The 20,139-nt window shown below is 30.5% G+C and overlaps 1 protein-coding gene and 1 long non-coding RNA gene across 3 annotated transcripts; both read left to right on the top strand.

Annotated features, from left to right (window-relative positions):
- Positions 1 to 10,163: 10,163 nt before the first annotated feature.
- LOC129285737 (uncharacterized) lies at positions 10,164 to 10,675 on the top strand. The gene is made up of 3 exons (XR_008587276.1): positions 10,164 to 10,359; positions 10,464 to 10,560; positions 10,665 to 10,675. It is a non-coding gene; the product is annotated as an uncharacterized LOC129285737 (long non-coding RNA).
- Positions 10,676 to 14,126: 3,451 nt separating this feature from the next.
- Positions 14,127 to 19,851, top strand: LOC129285736 (MADS-box protein JOINTLESS-like). Of its 2 annotated transcripts, XM_054921604.1 has the most exons (6): positions 14,157 to 15,238; positions 15,326 to 15,425; positions 15,881 to 15,922; positions 17,089 to 17,127; positions 18,359 to 18,468; positions 19,616 to 19,851. In XM_054921604.1, the coding sequence occupies exons 1-6, from the start codon at positions 15,105 to 15,107 to the stop codon at positions 19,632 to 19,634; spliced, it is 444 nt and encodes a 147-aa protein (XP_054777579.1). In that variant the 5' UTR covers positions 14,157 to 15,104; the 3' UTR covers positions 19,635 to 19,851. The 2 variants fall into 2 exon arrangements, with proteins under 2 accessions (XP_054777578.1, XP_054777579.1); XM_054921603.1 differs by lacking the exon at positions 19,616 to 19,851 and having other exon boundaries at positions 14,127 to 15,238; positions 18,359 to 18,613.
- The last annotated feature ends 288 nt before the right edge of the window (positions 19,852 to 20,139 follow it).

Below are 20,139 nucleotides of genomic sequence, written 5' to 3'. Positions count from 1 at the left end.
TTGGTTAGTAGAGATATTAGATTAGGGAGTTTTAAGGAGTTAAAATCTAAAGAAAAGGTTTAAAAAGGGCTTTCGGGTGTGAAACTAAGGTTGTGCAACTAGTCTAGGGTTTAGTGATTGAACTTTAAGGATAAAGGCTTAAATTAACCTAAGTTACTAGGTTGACAATAGGAAAGTTGATAAATAAATGAGGAAAAGGAATGTTTTTAGTCATTTGAATAGCTTAAAGGCGAGTGAATTGTAATGATCCTGATAAATAAAATAAAAATAAATATATAATAATTTGTTTAAAGTGTATTTTATTTATGTTTGGAGCAATTATGACAATAATGAGTGTTGGCATAGTAGAACTATGCACATAATTCATTTACTTAGTCTAGAGTTTAAATCTACTAAAACACAAAAAGGGAGTTTATTTTTGTAATTTCAACTTTGTCAAATTACTAATATACCCCTTCCTCATCAACTTTATTTTTTCTTCCTTTTCTTCCTTATTTCTATCTCAGTTTGACAGAATGAGAGGGAGAGAAAATTCTATGATCGATGTGACCTGATCTCTAGTTCCTTTGCCATCTTTGATCTCTTCTCTTTCTCATTCACTCTTTGCTATCACTAATGAGAGAGCTAAGATACTGTGAATTTGCTGTTACTAGATTGCTATTCTCGCAGCTTGTGTCTGCTCTACTTCTTATTCATGACCATATATCTTCATTTGATCCATTCTTTCTGTTCGTTAATGATGAGCAAGTAAAAAGCTGCTTTGAAGTTATAAGAGAACTAATTTATAGGTTAGAAGTTAGAATCGATGCTATAACATCCGAGAAAATTTAATCATAATTTATTAACCTAATAAGGGTGATTAGTAAGTTAATGAAGTGTGTGGCTAGAAAGGCCTAATTGGTGTAGTTAATTGTGATTTTAGCCTTAGAAATGGGTCTAGATTGATGGTAGCTCACTCGCGCATGAAAAGAAGGAGAAAAAGTGAAGGCATACCCTCTGTACCATATGCCACGGCATATGGTCAATCCATTATGACGTACAAGGGCAGATTCAAATGCAACCGACCTCTCTTTGCCATGCGTCGCAATAAAAGGCACCCTACACTACAGCACACAACTAAAAATTTGATTAAATCTATTCGTATCTATGCAAGAAAAATAGAGAAGAAGAAGGAAGAAACAGAAAGAACATGAGTGAGGCTCTATTAGGGCACACACTTTGGGACCCTTGAAGGCAATTTTAAGCTTTCTAACACTTAAGGTAAGTGTGATAAGCTTCCTTCTTCCCTTCTCTTTTCCATTTATAAAGGTTTGAGTTAGGGTTTAAGCATTAATGGTGATTTTTGATCCATAGGAGTTATAGTCCCATTAGTTAAAAGAAAGATAATGGGAGTTGTTTGTGATAGATAAACCCTACCTTAATGATTTTATCAAGAGTTTGTTGAATGGAGCACTTAATCTTCAAAAATTGGTCATTGATGAGGTAGTTGGGAGAATTTTATATCCATTAATGATGGTTTGAAGATCTATAAATGATAATATGCTTCAATGGAACCTAATGAACCTATTGAGTATGAATGGATAGTGATTTATAAGATTGATAGAATAGATATATGAAGTTTGGCATTGGTAAATTCTAAAAAATGAGATAATGATTATATTCTTGATTATGAATATAGTGAGATTCAATTTGGCACCATTTAAGCTTGTGTGAAGCTTTGGAAGTTGGTATTGTAAGGGATAAACCTTTGAGCTCTCAAAAGTTTAAAGTAATCGGGAATACCTAATTGATATAGTTGAATATTAATTGGTTGTTTATTGGAATAGTTGTTTTGAAATATGATTTATATTTCTAAGTAATGATGCAATTTGGCAATGTGATGATTCTTAGGAAATGGTTTTGAAATGACAAAAACCCTATGCATGCCATCTATTTATGTTTGATGGTTTTTAATTATTAGCATGTTATGAAGATTTACTAAATATTATTTTTCATTTGTGGAGTATGTAGAGTTTGTGAATTTAAGGGTATAATTTCATATGAGATGCATTGTGAATTAGAATATATAAATATGTAAAATACATGCATAGCATGATCATTGGTGAGAGTTCACCTAAGAAGAGGAGTAGACGGATAACTTCACATGGTATTGGCAATGACCGTTGGAATTGGAACTTGCCTTGGCATCGACCATTAAAATCAGGAGGTAGCCCTTATCCCATAGTTGATTCAAGACTATCCCACTTATTTTATAAGGAACTCGAACCTAACTAGTCTCCACCAGTTCATGAGGAGGCTAGATTAGGGGCACGACACCCAATGGTTGATAGTATTGAGGAAAACTGAATTACATACGTGAGTGGGCCAACCTTAGCCCAGTAGCTCCTCACAAATGGAAGGTTGGGTTAGTCCGTGAAGGATGTAGCCACATGATAGCCACCAGTTTCATGTTTGAGGTAACAGGAAGGCATAAGATTGTCATATGATCATGCATATAAATCCAGCCACATGGTTGTTAGTATTGTGGTTCGACATTTATTAAAGGCACATGGTTAGTAGTATTGCGACCCTGTATTGTGCATTGTAATTTAAAATGGATACATGTGTTAAGGGCCTGGTCACATGGTAATTAATATTGTGAAACAGGGCCAATTCTATCATATTATGGCAATGTTGTGTTTTTGCCTATTTGCATCTGTTTATAATTGATATGTTACTGCATAGATTAGGTGAAACTTAGTTACTAAGTGGTTGTACTCAACCCTCAATTCTCAATATTTTTAGGGCCTAACTTATTAAATTAGAGTTGGAAAAAAACACTCTAAGGTATAGGATTGTGGCAAAATCCTACTTTCAAGCCTCTTTACTTTATTTTATGTATTAATGTTGTATAATTTCCAACTAGGATTACATGTCATTATTTTGTATAACTTGCATTACTATAGCATACAACTTGTGTATTTTATGCCCCAAGTTAGTGAGTTCTTGTTGTAAACCCATAAATAGAGCCAAAATACTTATGCAAGTAGAAACATGTGTATTTTGAAAGAATTGAAATGAAAAGTATGGTTTTGTGCATGATTTTCCTCCCCCTTGTATTTTGTGAAATTTGGGGGTTGAGTACTAATTCTGAGAAATAAATGTTTTTGGTTGTCTTTGGCTTTACACAGGTCCGCTAGAGTCTATTGAGTATGGTTGGAGGGTCGATATAGGCTTTTGACACTTGTGGTTGAGTTAGGATACTAAAGTTTTGTGTTTTATGTGAAAAGTGGTAAAAAGGGGTTTTGGTATCTAACTTTTATAGAAAATAAATTTGAGTGTGAAACCTATGCCATTAGCTAGAGCTAGGAGAAAGCTCTGTGTAGATACTAAAACCATCTTAATCGAACGTCGGATGGAGATTTAGGACTTGCTGGAAGTTTGCTCCCACTGCTGTCAAATGGCAACAGCTATTGTTGTCAATTTTATGCAATACACTGTGGCACATGGCACAGAGAGGGATAAGCCATGGCGCATATGTCTTATGCTACTCGATGTATGTCATGTTTTTTGCACAAAATTTAGTTTTGAGTTTTAAAACTTAATGTTTTAGGTCCCATGTGATTTTTCCAGCTTCCACATTGTTTTAAACTCTGATTTGAGCATAATAAGTGTTGTTTGAGAATTTAAATATTGAATTTAAGATCCTATTGTAAATGATTTGAGAATTCTTCTCTTTTATGTAATTTTACAACTTTAGTAATCCTTTGAGGGTTAATCCCTTGATTACCTTAATTATGGGGTTAAGGCTGGTTTAGTAAGGGTTAATCCTTTGAGGATTAGTCCCAATCAATTTATATATTAGCAAAAAAAATTAAATATTGTTTTCAATGATTTACAGTTATAAATATATTTTACTTACATTAGCTATTTTTGTTAACTTACTTGTTTTATTTCTTGAAGTCATGACATATACTTAATAGATTGATGAAAATGCTTTTTACAAATTCTAATACTCTTTTGTTTGATAAAGACAATCATGAGAACTAGCCGATAAAGTTTATCAAACATTAGCTGCGAAATTTTATATTTAGAAGATTGATATTTTAAATGATTCACGTGAGTTTGACACGGAGAAAATAAATTTATACTTTGAAAGTGATTTTTTTTTTCATATGTTTGAAAGTTGATTTTGAAAGGGCTATATATAGAACACTGGTTGCTAATAGCAGTTTCGTTAGCCCCTGGCATGCCTTAGTCAATAATTAGCTAGTTTGATTTTCATGAGCTCTATTCTCATGTTTCTTATTCGTGGGTCTTGTACCTGCATTTGATTTTTATAGCTTCACGCCGTGTTTGGTTAGCATTACCCTCATGGACTATGTGTCCATGTTTGTTTCGTAACTCTAGCCATGTTTGTTTACTTACCCTTATGGACTGTATGTCCACGTTTGTCTTCATGGCATAAGCTATGTTTAGTTATTTACCCTCGTGGATTGTGTGTTCACATTTGTTAATTGTTCTGATACGTTCCTATAATTATGAATCCAATTATTTGGTGATTTTATATCCCTTAGTTTTTATTTAGTAATTTATTTATAAATATTTATTTCATTTATGTACTTTCTTGAAATTAAGTGATATTATTATTTGCTATAATAGTTCAATAATTTAAGATTTTATTTGAAAATTTATGGAGCCATTTTAGTATGAAGTTTATTAAATTTTTATGAAAATTGTTGTCTCTTTAACTTACATAACTATTTCAAAATTTCCTTTTTATTCATGTTTTATTATTTATTGTTGGGACATTATTCACTGAAAAATTATTACTAGTCTCAGATACCTTAGTTGACACTGATTCTCTTGCTAACCCCTAAGGACTTTTAGATGTGCTGGGCAGAGAATTGATTGAAATCTCTCTCTTTGATATAATTATAAATGCTTATGTACTTATTTTTTAAAACTATGGTGATATGCTCCACATAGATTACAATCAAGGTTTTATTTTGATATATATACTATCTGCTAACTGGAAGGAGCTAAGTTGCTAATTGATATGACATTTTGTGAACATTCTTGTATTGTAAAATTTTTGAGAGATCCTATTTATAGGGAAGGTTCTGCCGAAATTTCTATAAAAATGCTGAAGCTTTTATTATAATGATTAATATTAAGATTGTTAAGATTTCAATATAAATCTAATTACATTTTAGAAATGGATTGAGCATTCAAAGTAAGGCTTACGAGGATATGTGATGTGGTTCACACCTGTGTTAGTGACCCTTTATTTTTGGGGCATGACATGACTATAAAGAATGAATTATGTGGATTCAAAAAGTGTTCATGGAACTATTTTGTGTATTAAAGAATTTGGCTTAGTAAATTAGTACCCTATGTGGAATGTTGAAAACTAATTAAGGAAATCTCATTGTGTAGGTTGAGCATTTGAGAAGTAGCTTGTAAGAATCTGCACCCTTGGGAGTCGAATGTGAGAATGGTAACCATTGATACTGGAGTAACTTTTTTTATTTATTGGTTTGTGAAATTATTTACAAGTATTTTATATAATTATATGCTTTATGTTTTATGAACTAATAGAGTAGCAGAATTGTGAAAGAAATATACATGCGAGTGGGTGAGTGATGTTTGTAATGTATGTGAAAAGGTATATGCATTTACATCCACCAATGTACCCTAGACTAAGATAGGGAGTCGCAGTCGGAAATCCTGAAGGTATTGAGCTTAGAGCTTTTTTCACCACAAAGGACCTAAGAGAATTATCCACGAGTTTACTCTAGACTAAGGTAGGGGGTCTTGGCCCTACTCTGTCTAAGGCTAGGAAATCCTGACAGTGAAAGTGTTGAGTATGCTCCTCTAGTGGAGACTTAAAAGACCACCCATATTGATTATACTTGGTCTGAGATAATAGCTCAGTGAGCTCCATTTCATGTAAGGTTAAAAGTCCTAGTTCAAGCATTGAGCTTACTCCACTAGGGGGAAACCAAGAATATATATGCATAGTAGTGAATGAGAATGATGTTGTGTGTATGCATATTTATGCTGTTTTATTAAAATGATACTACTTTATCTCTTGTTTATGATTTTACTTACTAACCGGTATTTAGAGATAGGGGTCAAATTGTGTATCTGATATGATATATGTGTATAATGTGCCAATCAAGTGTATGTGGTCTTTTTGGACTTAGGCCTAATGTGGTCTAATGCGACAAGGGATAAAAATTAAGCATTTAAGATGCCAAATTTTGAAAGAAAATAGCTTTTTACACCCAATTTTCAATTTAATATCACACCTTTTTACACCCAATAATTACTAATTTAATTTTATTAATTAAATCATAGGTTCACTGCTGACTTTTTTATCATTAGAAATTTATTTACAAATTTAATACATATTATTTTTACCATGATCTTTCAAAACATAAAAATATTATTCTATATTACACCTTATCTAAATTTTTAAAATTTAAAATTATATACCCCCACTCATATTTTTTAACTGTAGGCTCACAAACTACTTCTTTAAACCATATTACTTTAATTTTAAGGAAATCAAGTTTACTAAAATCTCACATTTTCTCCATTCCTATTAGATCCTCAATTTATATCAATTTTAAAATATATAAACATATAAAAAACCTATAACTAAGCCCAACTCTTGCACCTCTAGCTTTTAAATTTATTTAGGTTAGTTTAACTATTTCAAATTTTTGAAAATTATTTTATTTTATTTTTCTCTTTATTGAGTCCAGAAACTATGTTTTTGAATTTTTTTGGCCAATTTATATATTAAACATTTTAAAAAAGTTACAAAATTAATTTTTTGACAATTTAAATGATTTTTAGATATTATTTATATTTAAATATGACCATTTTAGTTCAACACATATGACTTAATGGTCAATTAATGGATAGATGGATGAAAATAAAAACTTAAAAATTAATAACAAATTTTAAAAATTTTATATTCACCACCAATTTTTACCATGAATTCCACATGATCTTTCAAAATATAAAAATCTTCATATTTTTTACACATTGTTTAAATTTTTTAAACTTGTAAAAATGTTGGTCTCACACTCACATTTTTTTAATCGTAGATCATATATTTACTCTTTTATTGAGTCCCACAATTATACTATTTATTTTCTTTAACAAAATCATCCATGAACTAATTTAAAGAATTTTTTAAAAAATAATTACTAATTTAATTTTATTAATTAAATTATAGATCTGTCGCCCACTTTTTTATTATTAGAAATTTCTTTAAACACCTAACACTAATTATTTTTGCTATGATCTTTCAAATATAAAAATAATATTATATCTTATACCTTTGTCTAAATTTTTAAAATTTATAATTATATGCCCCCATTCACATTTTTTAACTATAGGCCCACACACCACTTCTTTAAAACACACTACTTTAATTTTTTAAGAAAATCAAGTTTATTAAAATCTCACATTCTTTCCATTCCCTTTAATTCATACTGATTTTAAAATATATAAACATATAAAAGAATGTATAGTCGAGCCCAACTCTTACCCATCTAGTTTTTAAATTTATTTAAGTTGGTTTATCTACTCCAAATTTTTAAAAATTATTTTAATTTATTTTTTTCTTTATTGAGTCTAGAAACCGTGTTTTTGAATTCTTTTTGGGCCAATTTATATATTTAACTTTTTAAAAAAGTTAAAAAATTATTTTTTGATAATTTAAATAATTTTTAGATAATATTTATATTTAAATATGAGTATTTTAGTTCAACACATATAACTTAATGGTCAACTAATGGTTAGGTGGATAAAAATAAAATCTTAAAAAGTGGTGTGTGGATCGATAGCTAAAAAAATGTGAGTGGAAACATATAATTTTAAACTTTAAAAATTTAGATAAGGTGTAAAATATAATAATATTTTTATATTTTGAAATATCATGGTAAAAACAATAGGTGTTAGATATGTAAAGAAATTTCTAATGATAAAAAAGTGGGTGACAAACTTATAATTTAATTAATAAAATTAAATTAATAATTATTTAAAAAATAATTTTTTAAAATTAGTTAATGGATGATCTTATTAAAGAAAATAAATAGTATAGTTGTGGGACTCAATAAAAAAGTAAATATATGATCTACTATTAAAAAATGTGAGTGTGGGACCAACATTCATAAAAGTTAAAAATTTAGAGAATGTGTAAAAATATGAAGATTTTTATATCTTAAAAATCATGTAAAATTCATGGTAAAAATTAGTGATGAATATAAAATTTTTAAAATTTGTTACTATCTATATTAGAAAATAAAATCTTAAATATAGAAGGGAGGCTTGTATTTTATAACTATCTATATTAGAAGAAAAAATGTTCATATAGGTTTTCAAAAATAGAAGACATGTATCATTAATTAAGATAAAACAAAGGAAATGTCAAAATATTTTACTCATTTTTAATTATAAGTTTCACATTAACAATTTAATTTTTCTTAGGTCTCACATATAAAAAAATTTATAATCAAATTTGACTCTTGACACTTCTAGTTTTAGAATTTATTTAGGCTAACTTAACAACTCTAAATTATTTTATTTTATTTTTCTCTTTATTAAGTTCATGAACTGCATTTTTGAATATATTTTTTGACCCATTTATATATTTAATTTTTAAAAATTTACAAAATAAATAAAATTAGATAATAAAAAATTATTATTTGCTAATTTAAATAATTTTTAGGCAACATTTATATTTAAATAGATATATTTTAGTTCAATATATGTGACTTAACAATCAACTAATAATTAGATGAATTAAAAATAAAATCTTAAAAATAAAAGAAAAGTTTGTATTTTATAATTATTCATACTAAAAAATATTCATATAGGTTTTAAAAAATATAAGAGAAGTATCATTAATTAAGATAAAAATAGATAATATATTTTACTCATTTTTAATTGCATATCCCACATGTATCTCCTACCCAATTTATTCTTTTCCTTTTTTATTTATTATAAAACATTAAAAAATTAACAAATAAATTTTAAAAAAAAAGTTGGATGAGTACTATAGATTCATAACAAATTTTAAAAAGATCACGGATGGGTACAGACAATAACAAAAAAAAAAAGAAAAGAAAAACTGACAACAAAACCAAAAAAGTTAGGTGGGTATTGCAGACCTACAGTACCCACCTGATCGTGTTTACATAATATTATAGATTATAAATATAGATTATAAATTTTTAGAAGTGATTTAATATCCAAAAATATAAGATATTTTAGAAAAAATACCCTTCATTAAATGTTGAAAAAAAAAAATATGTTATTAAATTATGTATATTTAATAGGGGTAAAGTTAACAACTTCTTAAAATTTAAGATAAAGTTAATGAGTTTTAAAATTTTCCTTGATACTAGTAAAACATGTTGGAAGTGACTTATAAATAAAATTAAAATATTAAAGTTTTATTAATGGTGATTACTTCAATCTGACCCATCATTATTTCACTCATTGAATAAATTTCTTGCCCTCCCTCTCTTATTTATGAAGGATAATTTAAAAAGTTTATAAAAAATTAAAATTATAAAATATATTTAATTAACTTCATTCACATGTATAATTTTACTAAAAAAATTACAAATTAATTCGGGCTTTTTGGTAAAGTTGCAACGCCTGCCACCGCGTCCCTGTTAGTCCAAACAGTTAAAAACAAAAAAACAAAAACGGTAGAAAAGGTTGGAGGCTTCAATTTCCCCATAGTAAATGTATTTGACAGGCAAGAAACCAACCTTTTGGCTTGACCATAAGAGGAAAGCCCCATCATTTGCCGAGCGCATTTCATATCTCTCTCCCCCAAGCAAATTCATTGGATGGTGTTTTGTGGGGGCTAGTGCCTGCCACCGTGTCCCTGCTAAGCCCACAAAAGGAAAGAAAACGAAATAAGCAACATCGCTCGATAACAGGTAATTCATTTTTTTAATGCAAAAAATCTTACCTTACCTCCCACTTGCCTCGTCCTCTGTCTTTCTCCCTCTCTCTCTAATTGTTAGGTGGGGTTCATTGGTTCAAGGTCATCACTACTATACATACTAGTACTATCGGCTAAACTTTCTTTCCAGCTAGGGTTGATTACGGATTCTTGGTAAGCATCGTCCTCTCTCTTACATTTCCTCTTTTAGACAGTAATAATGCTTCCTCCAACTAGTTTCTTTCCTCCTTTTGTTTTCCTGCAATAGTATCCCCCCCTTCTCTCTCTATATCTCTTTACTCTCCCCTTTCTTCATGCTCCTGGTTTAATCCTCAATATTTTGGTTTTTGACGGTACAAGATTCATCAGGTTGTTCTGATTAGAAGCCATCTTTCTTCAAGGTTTCTCTTTTGATTTTCTTGTCTTCATTTATGACGAATATAATTTTCTGTATTACTTTAATTAGATCTGATGTTGATTTCCTACTTCTGTTTTGGGAAAGTAGATGAGTCAACGTCCTTCCTATTTTCGCCGGCAGGAAACTGATTTTTCTACAAATTTTTGTGTATGATTTCATCTCCTTCAAAGGGTACATTTCATCGGTAATTTTTACTTTTCAGAGACAGGATGAGATAAGAAATATTTATTATTATTATTTTTTCCCATTTCTGATCCCTAATTTCTGGGTATCCTTTTGCTTAATAAGGAAATGACTAGACAAAAGATAGAAATAAAGAAGATCGATAACGTAACAGCGAGGCAGGTGACATTTTCAAAGAGAAGAAGAGGACTATTCAAGAAGGCTCTTGAACTCTCCACTCTCTGTGATGCTGAGATTGCTCTCATAGTCTTTTCTTCTAGTGGCAAGCTCTTCGAATATGGTAGCTCAAGGTCTCCCCTCTCTCCTTCTGTTTTACTTTCCTTAACTTTCTACTCATGAAGATAAAATTTGTTGTATTCTTTTCTATATATCTTTCTCTTCCTTGATGTTATGTGATGATGATACTTCAATGCTTTTGCCAGTGAATTATTTATTGAATACATGGTCTCATACATACATACATACATATGCAAGATCTGTAATCATGTACTTGTGCTTATTATTTTAATTTTATTTTGAACTCATTGTTCTAGAGAAGCATAAGAGGATGGTTTAGGCGTGCTAGCTAGCTGCAGAATCACTGTTTTCGATCCTCCTGGATTTGATAACTCTCTCATTTCAGAAAATGATGACTATAGTTAACTTGGCTGTCTTGCTTTGTTGTACTTAGCTTGTTTTTTCCCCACCTAAAAAGGTCCACTTCCCTATTTATTCTGATTCTTGAATGTATACTTATAAAGAATGTCTTTTTTTTTCCCCGTCATGACGTAAAATGAATGGCTTTCTAAAATAATTATTTAATTTGTTGTTATTTTGATATATAACTGCAAAGGTAATACCAATATGATGTCATGTTACACTTCATTTCATGTTCAATATATGCCCTTATACCATACAAGTGGATGTTTTATTTTAGAAAATGACTTCTTTTTGACTATTTAAAGATTTACTACATTTGCAACTGAAAAATATACATGTATATATATACTACATCTAGTTGCTTAAGAAAAGAGAGGATTCAGATCCTCTGAATTTGGTCTCTATCAAGTTTCATAGGGTTAGATGTTTTGATCATTTTTCTTTCTTCCCCCTTTTCTAATTGGACCAACCTTTCCACCAATAACTCATCCATTATACAACTTCAGAGGATCACAACGCAGAAAAAGATGTACATAGAGTAATATATCAAAACTGCCACTTTGAATTATAACATTGGAGAATATTCAGTCTTTTTCATGTCCAAGGATAATTAATAGTCAGATTTAACACACTAGCTAAATGATGAACATTGAAGTCTTTATGCTTACTGACAGGTTACTATTCATTCCTGCAGACTAGTTTAAACTTTACCATGTTAAAATTGATTATTATGAACATGGAAACATTCCAAAAAGTAATGAAACACTTTAGATCAGATTATATACATAGCGTCACTTGTAAGTGTTTTCTCTCTAAATGAAGTTTACTTAACATCCTTTGTGCATATTTACATGCACTATTCAGGATACTAACTCTTCTTGATTATATATGGCATAAAAATGGAGGAGGATAAACAAACACAAATAGTTAGAAACGAGTTTAATTAAAATTTTGTAAGGTTGTTTTTAGAAATGCTTTTCCTATACATTTTACCTTTGGGGTTGACAATCTCCATATTGGTATAGTGATTAGGTGCTTTTCACTCTTTCAGTGAGACGTAAAATGTTACAAGAATGTTTTGATTAATTTCATCTTAAAGACACAATTAATTCATGAGATTTACATCACTTCTCAACAAGACTAGTTGTAGGAGTTACCATGCACTTCATAGAATGCAAAGATAAACTTAGAAATTTCCAAGATGATTAATCATTTTACGTCAAGTCGGTTAGAGTAGTGCTTCTCTAAGTTGAAGTCTCATATTAGCTGAGAGTTCAAGATGAACGGTGAGAACTTTTCTTATAAATAAATGCCTTAAGAATCTTTTTTTTTTTTTCATCATTATAGAAAGTTCAATTGTAAGATTATTAATCAAGGTATTGAATAGTCGTGATCAAGTCATTTTGGCATCACATTCAAGTATAGGATTATGAGTGTAACAAGGATCTTAGGTAGTATTTTTGTGTGATGAGGGTTTTAGAATTATTCAAGCTTGTATGAGTAAATTTTTTTTCCCGTTCAAATATTTTAGAGTTGTAAAAATGTGGAGTTATTCCTTTTTTAGTCATAATTAAATATAGGTTTATTTGAGACCTATTGGTTGTCCCCCCACCCTTTTTGCTTTGACACGTGAGCTCCTAACAAATAGTATTTCAATGCCACGAAAACCATTTTAGGAAGAGAACTATATAAGATAGAATCAACGGACTGAGAGATTCTTGGGGTTGAATAAAGATGACATACTCACTTGAGAGTCAAATGTTTTTTTATCCCCTAAAAAAATAGAGGTGTTTTAGAACTTACGAGAAAGAGAATTTTTTTTTTTTGGCTAATATTGTTTCTTTGTCCACATCCGGAAGGAGATTAAGAGGATCAAGTGAGAGCTTCCAGTAGATAGGTTATCCCTTAATTATTTTTTGTTATGTAAGTGGTCCGTTCATAGAAATTAATTAGTCAAGATAAGTAGGGTATCATATAGTTGAATTTGATTCTAGTCAGTCAGGATTGTCGAATGCCTATTACTGTATAAATGTAATAATAGATATAAATATTTGAAACTTTCATGTCTATGTATACCAAAACCATGTATGTAAAGAATGATTCTTGAGTTTGAGTCATGTGTATAAAGAAAAATTTGTTATGAGCACAAATTCAAGGAGAATCTATCCCATAATAATACCAGCTTGTTGGGTGGGAGAGCATCTCCCACTTATAAACCCCTTTTACTTGTGAAGCTCCTCATTGTGGCACTCTCAACAATATGCTATCCTGTCCGAGAGTTGTTGTCAAAACCCTCTATGGGTAGCCCTCTTCATGAGATTGGCCTCTCAACAAGAGCACTAATGTTATGAACACAAGTTTAAAGGAAGAGTCTATTTCAAAATACTAGCCTATTGGGTGAGAGAGCACCTCACACTTATAAACCCCATTTCACAACTCTGAGGCTCCCTATGTTAGACTCAAAAAAAAAAAAAAAAAAGTTGTCACTAGGAGTTTGGTCTGTCCTGGCTGGAACCAGATGAGTGAGGGCATGATACAGATTTCAGAAACCGGTGAGTAAAAAAAACCAACAACAGATTAATTTAATCAAAGAGGGTGGATATAGATATGTAATATGATATTACCGTCATAGTATAAGAATTTTATTGTTATATTAGAGAAAGTGCAAGATTTCATTAACATGTTTTGTGCAAATTCGAAGGCAGAAAAATTTGAATAACCCACTTTTTTTCCTTCATATAGTGTGCAGCAGGTTATTGAAAGGCGTCGTCTGCTCTCAGATGAAAGATTAGACCATCCTTCTATTGAGGTGATAAGATCATTACACGCACGTATTTTATTTCAAGTCACTTGGTCAAAAATATATATATATATATATATATCTCAATCTTTTCTTTTAATTTAATAAATCATTTTTGGGAATTGTCCTGACAGGTTCCTGCCGCCCATTGATAAAACATTAACTTAATTCCACTCTCTTGGATTTCACAGAATTCAGCTTTATTGACTATTAGTTAATTATTGCGTGGATGATTCCCTTTTCTAAGTAATATAACCAATTAAATTAAATTATGATCTATTAAGGTAGCAATATTGATAATATATTTGTAATTTTTTAAGCTGCTTCTGCGATTGACTTAGCTATTTCATTATTTTCTCATTAATTTCCAAAAATGTGCCCTGGCCCGAACTTTTAAAGGGTTCAACTGTAGCGAGAAACTTCACTGTGATTTCTCAAGCCACTGTTGAATCATCTGCACTGAACTAATGGTTTAAACCACAACTAAGTCTTAGTTTCAATCAGTAATATTCATTCAATACAAAATATAAAAGGTATTGGGAACTTCATGATTCAAAACAATAATGAAGGGGATGACTTATCTTGAATTCCACGAAAATGCACAGGGCCTATTCTAGTTATATGTATAAGATATTGTTTCAATAATGTGTTGTCTTGATGACATAAATATTTACTCTAGTCCTAATTGTAAGGCAAAATTTTAAAAATTCTATTTGGTCCTAAATATAGGGTAAAGATGTACTAGTTAATTTTTTTTTTTTCAATATTGCCCTTCTTTTATAATTGCACCAAGTTTTAATCTATAGACACATTTTACTGTGGTCATTAATTTTAGTGAAAGGCAAAATTAAAAAGTCAAATATTTTTAACTAGTTTAAGGATATTAACTACCATTAAAAATCATGAAGTTAGTTAACTTTATCCTATAATTAGGACCAGAGGGAGTAGGTTATTATACAAATGAGGTGGTATCATATATATGTATTCAGTACTAGAAAATTTTTCCTCCACATACAGGCCTCTGCCTATGGTTTGCAATTAAATAAGTCTACCTCATAGATAAAAATGCTGGCAAAAAAGCAAGAGAGAGAGATCAGGTTGTATATATGGAGAGAATGGTGTGTGTTTCACTTTGCTTCACCAAAGATTCAATAGTAATTAATCAAATTTTACATGTAGTTGACAGGGACACCCTCAGCATGCTCAGCAAGGAAGAAGCCAATAAGGTTCAGGAGCTGAGGTGGGGGGGTGTTTGTGTGCTGTGAGTTTTTCCTACAATATAGTGTTTATTACTGAGGGATGACTATATGTCCCTTATGATTGAAAGGCAGTTGAATGGGGAAGAGCTTGAAGGATTGGACACAAAGGAATTACAGAAGCTTGAAGAACAATTAGAAAAAGGTTTGAGCCGTGTTGTCAAAGCAAAGGTTTGCATTGTCTTGTCCACTTCTATATTTGCATATATACTTATTTGTTTGTATCTTCGTTGAGGCAAAGAAAAGAAGAAGAGAAAAGAAGAAAGAAAGAGAATAATTTTTGGGTCATTTTACAGACAGTCTTTCAAACTCTGAAAACATGAAGATAACTCATCTCCCAACTTTGTTATGCCTCATGATACTTCAATTATATGAACTAGTAGCATTATGGAAGAACCTATCCTGGACCTACTTTTCAGTTTGAAAAGTACTTCGGAAGCAATTAGGAGGTTTTTGAATTGTGGGGTTGACTATTTTGGGAATTACATTACTCCCTTAAACTACTCCATCCAAATACGCTCTAATTAATAGCAAAGCTTCAACGATTGTTTTCCTGGAACCACTTATTGCTGCTATGCATAAATTATTGTAACTAATATGAGTAGGTGGTTCTTTGTGATTTGCAGGATGAAATGATGTTGAAAGAGATCCGTGCGCTCAAGATAAAGGTCAATCACGTTCGAAACTTAATTGTTGAAATCTCATTTATGTTTTGTTTAGTTACACGTTCTTGAAACTTGAAAAGAAAATTATCATCATCAAAAACTTTCCTTCCCTTTCCCATTCATACATGTAGAATTTGAATCATTTTTCCATTTTGTGTTCTTGAATCGAGGATAGTGATGTTCTCAATTTGAATCCAAGACACTTGTAAATGCCAACAAATTCAGTGTAATTAGCAGCAAAACTAAATTGGACCATAAAATATCTGATAGAAATTAAAGAGGGAATTAATGTTGTTTTTGGCCTCCCAAAGATATGTCTCAATGTTTGGTCCCTTAATCTTAAATAAAACTATTTATCAATTTCTTGAATTAAGAATATATACTTGGTCTTCAAACCTTACAACTACATGATTCTGCTACTAAATATTTGACTGAATTAAAATAAAAAGGGATAATGAAATTCTTGGTTCTTCAAGTTTGCCTTAGTTATCAATTTGGCACTTGAAGTTTTATCTATATTAATTAAGTCCTTAAAGTTTCATAAGTATACGCAATTAGCCCTTATAGTATTATTTCCCCTTCAAACCATAGGGACTTGTTGTGAATGATTATGACACTTTAGGGACTTGATTTTAAAATTTAAACTTTAAGGACCAAGTCAATAATTAAGACAATTTCGAGGGATCAAAAGTTGCATTATCAATTTGACTGAATTAAAATAAAAAGGGATAATGAAATTCTTGGTTCTTCAAGTTTGCCTTAGTTATCAATTTGGCACTTGAAGTTTTATCTATATTAATTAAGTCCTTAAAGTTTCATAAGTATACGCAATTAGCCCTTATAGTATTATTTCCCCTTCAAACCATAGGGACTTGTTGTGAATGATTATGACACTTTAGGGACTTGATTTTAAAATTTAAACTTTAAGGACCAAGTCAATAATTAAGACAATTTTGAGGGATCAAAAGTTGCATTATCTCAAGTGAAAATATCCATTAAAATATGCACTATATGGACTAGAATAGCAAGTCTAAGACTTCTATGGATTGAATGGTGTATTCGTTGCGCGCGCGCATTCATTATTTAGTCCATAAGTATTAAAACTACATCATATCTAGCTTTCACGTACCCTCACTTCTCTTAAAATGCTACTTGTTTTATCTGTGCAGAGAATCCAATTGATGGAAGAGAATCAGCGACTAAAACAGGTAATCAACATTTTGAAGTATTTGCATTTTTAATCATTAATGTCTGTCATTTCTCATGTTTATGAAATTAGACTGGGTATTGAACTGGTTAAGATATTGATTTAAAGTTTATTGCTCTGTTGATGGTTTAACCGCTGTCGAATGAGTCATAATTGAATTAGTTTATTTAAATTATACGTCCTCCGTCACTGTTTACTTGTCCTCATAGGAAAAAATCTATGTGCAATGTAAGAATTATTTTTCTATTCCAGTTTTGCCCTCCACTTAACGGGAGTATTATATAAAACAAATAATTATACCTCAAAATTTGGAACAGGACATATTTAGGGGCAAAATTAAAACGCAAATCAGGACAAGTAAAGAGAGATGGAGGAAATATACATCAATATATATCATATAGGGTAAAATAGCAAATTGGGCTCTAAATTATAGGTCCAAGAATGTCTGAGATCCGAAACTAATTTTGACATGTTCTCTTTCAACTTTTTGAAGCAATGCAATGTAACTTTTACTGTTAAGAAAATTTAGTTTTAACTGGCCTTAGTTAACCAAAAAATGACAGAAAAGGACCTCATAAATTACAAAAAAAAAAAGACCAATAAATTTTTTTGTCCTTTTCTGAATTTATTAGGTTCTTATCCATAATTTTTGGATTTTTTATTGTAACTTTTTGGGTCCATTTTTGTTTGAAGACGGAAAATGAGTGTTTGTTGACATGAGGAAAAGGGCTCCGTTAGAAGCAGTGATTAATTTCCTTTGAATATGACTTTTTTGTTTTTTGTTCGTGGCGCATTTAATGTTGAGAAAGAGGGAAATAAAAGACGGCATCATTCGCGGGAAACAAAAAGAAAGAAACAAATGGTGCTGAGGTATGATTGATTGAAGGCTGAGGATGTGACCAGTTTTGGTTGATCATATTTTTAGACAAATAAATTGCTGTACTGATTGGCTAATCTATCAAACAAAAATTGAAGACTAACATTACATTAAAAATGAGTTTATGGTGCCAGATGCTCATGGATCTATAGTTTTATGAGCCAATTAGTTCTTTTATCCTATGATATATTTTATAAAAAAATCAGTTTTTATCTGTTATTGACCAAATTTGACTGACTATTATATGGAAGCTTTTGAAAGCATTTTAGTTCAGAGTAAGGTCCACATCACTGGTTCTCAAATTACTTAGTTTTAAATAAGAGTCTTATTAAAGATGGAAAATGTGTGTGTTTAGGGGAGGAATGTTTCGCAAGAACAAGGTCAGTCATCTGAGTCAGCCAACATTGGCAGCATATTTGATCCTCCACATGACGATGATAGTTCAGACACTTCTCTCAGATTGGGGTTGGTACATATAACTTGTTTAACTGTCCAATCTTGAATCTTGAGTTTTCTGATAATCAAGCGTAGAATTGTTGTTAATTTCCCATGATACTGACTTGTTTAATTGTTGATGGTATATATAGTAATACACTTCGGTGTTACATGATGGCTTGGTTTTATAGAAATACAAAGTACATTTTAGCACTCAGATCTTCAACAGTTTTGGAGGAGAATTGAAGTCACATGTTAATAAATGAATTTATCTTTGTCAATGTTCTATATTCTCAAATATTGAGCATTGCACGTGTTAATCAATAAGTAATGGGGAAAATTAAAAGTGCATTTTTACCTTTAGGCAGTGTTTGGATTGATGGATTTAAATTTAAATTCTAGATTTAAAATGTTTTGTTTAAATAGTATAAAAAATTTTAAAGTTAAAAGAGAGACAAGTTTAGATTTGAAACGGAAATGGAAGATTGGAAGTCAGAAGTGGAAGTAGTGAGCTTACCTCTATTCTTCAATTGGGGAGAAACAAGAATGAGAGATGAGAGGAAAGACAAGAGTAACAGAGCCACTGATAGTGAAGATACTAGAATTTAAAGGAAATTGAAATTACAAAAAAATTATAATGAAAACTAGGATTTAGATTTGGATTAAATCCCAATCTATAGGCTTTTGAATATCCAAATGAAGGATTTGATTAAATCCAAACCTTAATTCAAATTCTCATGTATCCAACTGTAAAAGTATTTTCAAGAGTTAGGGGGCACTGTAAAGAGAATTGTAGAGCAGTGTAGTATATAATCTCCTGACCTACACTAATGGTTGGTTAACTGTTAACTGTCAAAATCTAACATTGCATTGATTTTGAAATATTACTTGCCACGTGTGTCCCATATATAGCTCCTTTGGGAATACAAAACCACACTTTAACTCAATGTGTGTGGCTGGCAAGAATCAGTTGTACTATGAATTATAGTTTTCTAGGGCTTCTAGTCTATTATAAGCCGTGTACAGTTTTTTCTTTTCAAAGTGCATTTAGTATATGCATCCTTGCATAAATCGAATGAGACTGAATTTATTAGCGCGTGTGTAAAAGGATCAGATGGATACGTGGCATGCATATTCTTAAAGGTTAACTTAAGTTTATTTACTGTCTCTGTTGCAGATTGTCTTTATTTAAATAAACTAAAGATGTGATACACTATGGAGCAGAGCCAGATACTCTGACGTTTTCATTCTTTTTAGGTGAAATTTAACCGTTGTGGGAGTTTTTTCTTCCTGTTATTTCAAAACTTAAGTTTGCTTAATCCATGTAAGTAGGTGTTGCTCACATAAATTGAACAATGAACATATATATATATATATATATATCCGATGATATTTTATACTTGTATTTGAAAATTATGCTTGATCGTCCTTTATACAGATTAGAGTAATAATTAAGAGATTGTTTACAATTTAATCCATTTGGTCAAGCTCACAAGTCATATAAGCACAAATGGGCCTAGTCAACACCCGCTGCAGTTATGTCTTCTTTATATGGGCATAATAAGATGAAATTTAAAATTATGCTCTCTCTATTTAAAAATATAAAGTATTTTTTGAGGAGTTTGATATTAAAAATGTAAGGTATTTTTTATTTTTTGAGGTATAATTATTTTCTTTTTTTTAAAAAAGTATTTTTATTGA

The sequence above is a fragment of the Prosopis cineraria genome, unplaced genomic scaffold (genome assembly GCF_029017545.1).
Source record: "Prosopis cineraria cultivar Desert tree isolate PC_DT_omini unplaced genomic scaffold, ASM2901754v1 PC11, whole genome shotgun sequence".
NCBI lineage: Eukaryota > Viridiplantae > Streptophyta > Magnoliopsida > Fabales > Fabaceae > Prosopis > Prosopis cineraria.
The sequence above is the reverse complement of the archived record's forward strand: the minus strand, read 5'-3'. Positions and strand labels throughout refer to the sequence as shown.

Coding starts and splice junctions, on each gene's coding strand:
- LOC129285736 (XM_054921603.1), top strand. CDS start 15,105: ATGGAGAGAATGGTGTGTGTTTCACTTTGCTTCACCAAAGATTCAATA. Junction 15,426..15,880: donor GCCGTGTTGTCAAAGCAAAG/GTTTGCATTGTC, acceptor TGTGATTTGCAG/GATGAAATGATGTTGAAAGA. Junction 17,128..18,358: donor AGAATCAGCGACTAAAACAG/GTAATCAACATT, acceptor GTGTGTGTTTAG/GGGAGGAATGTTTCGCAAGA.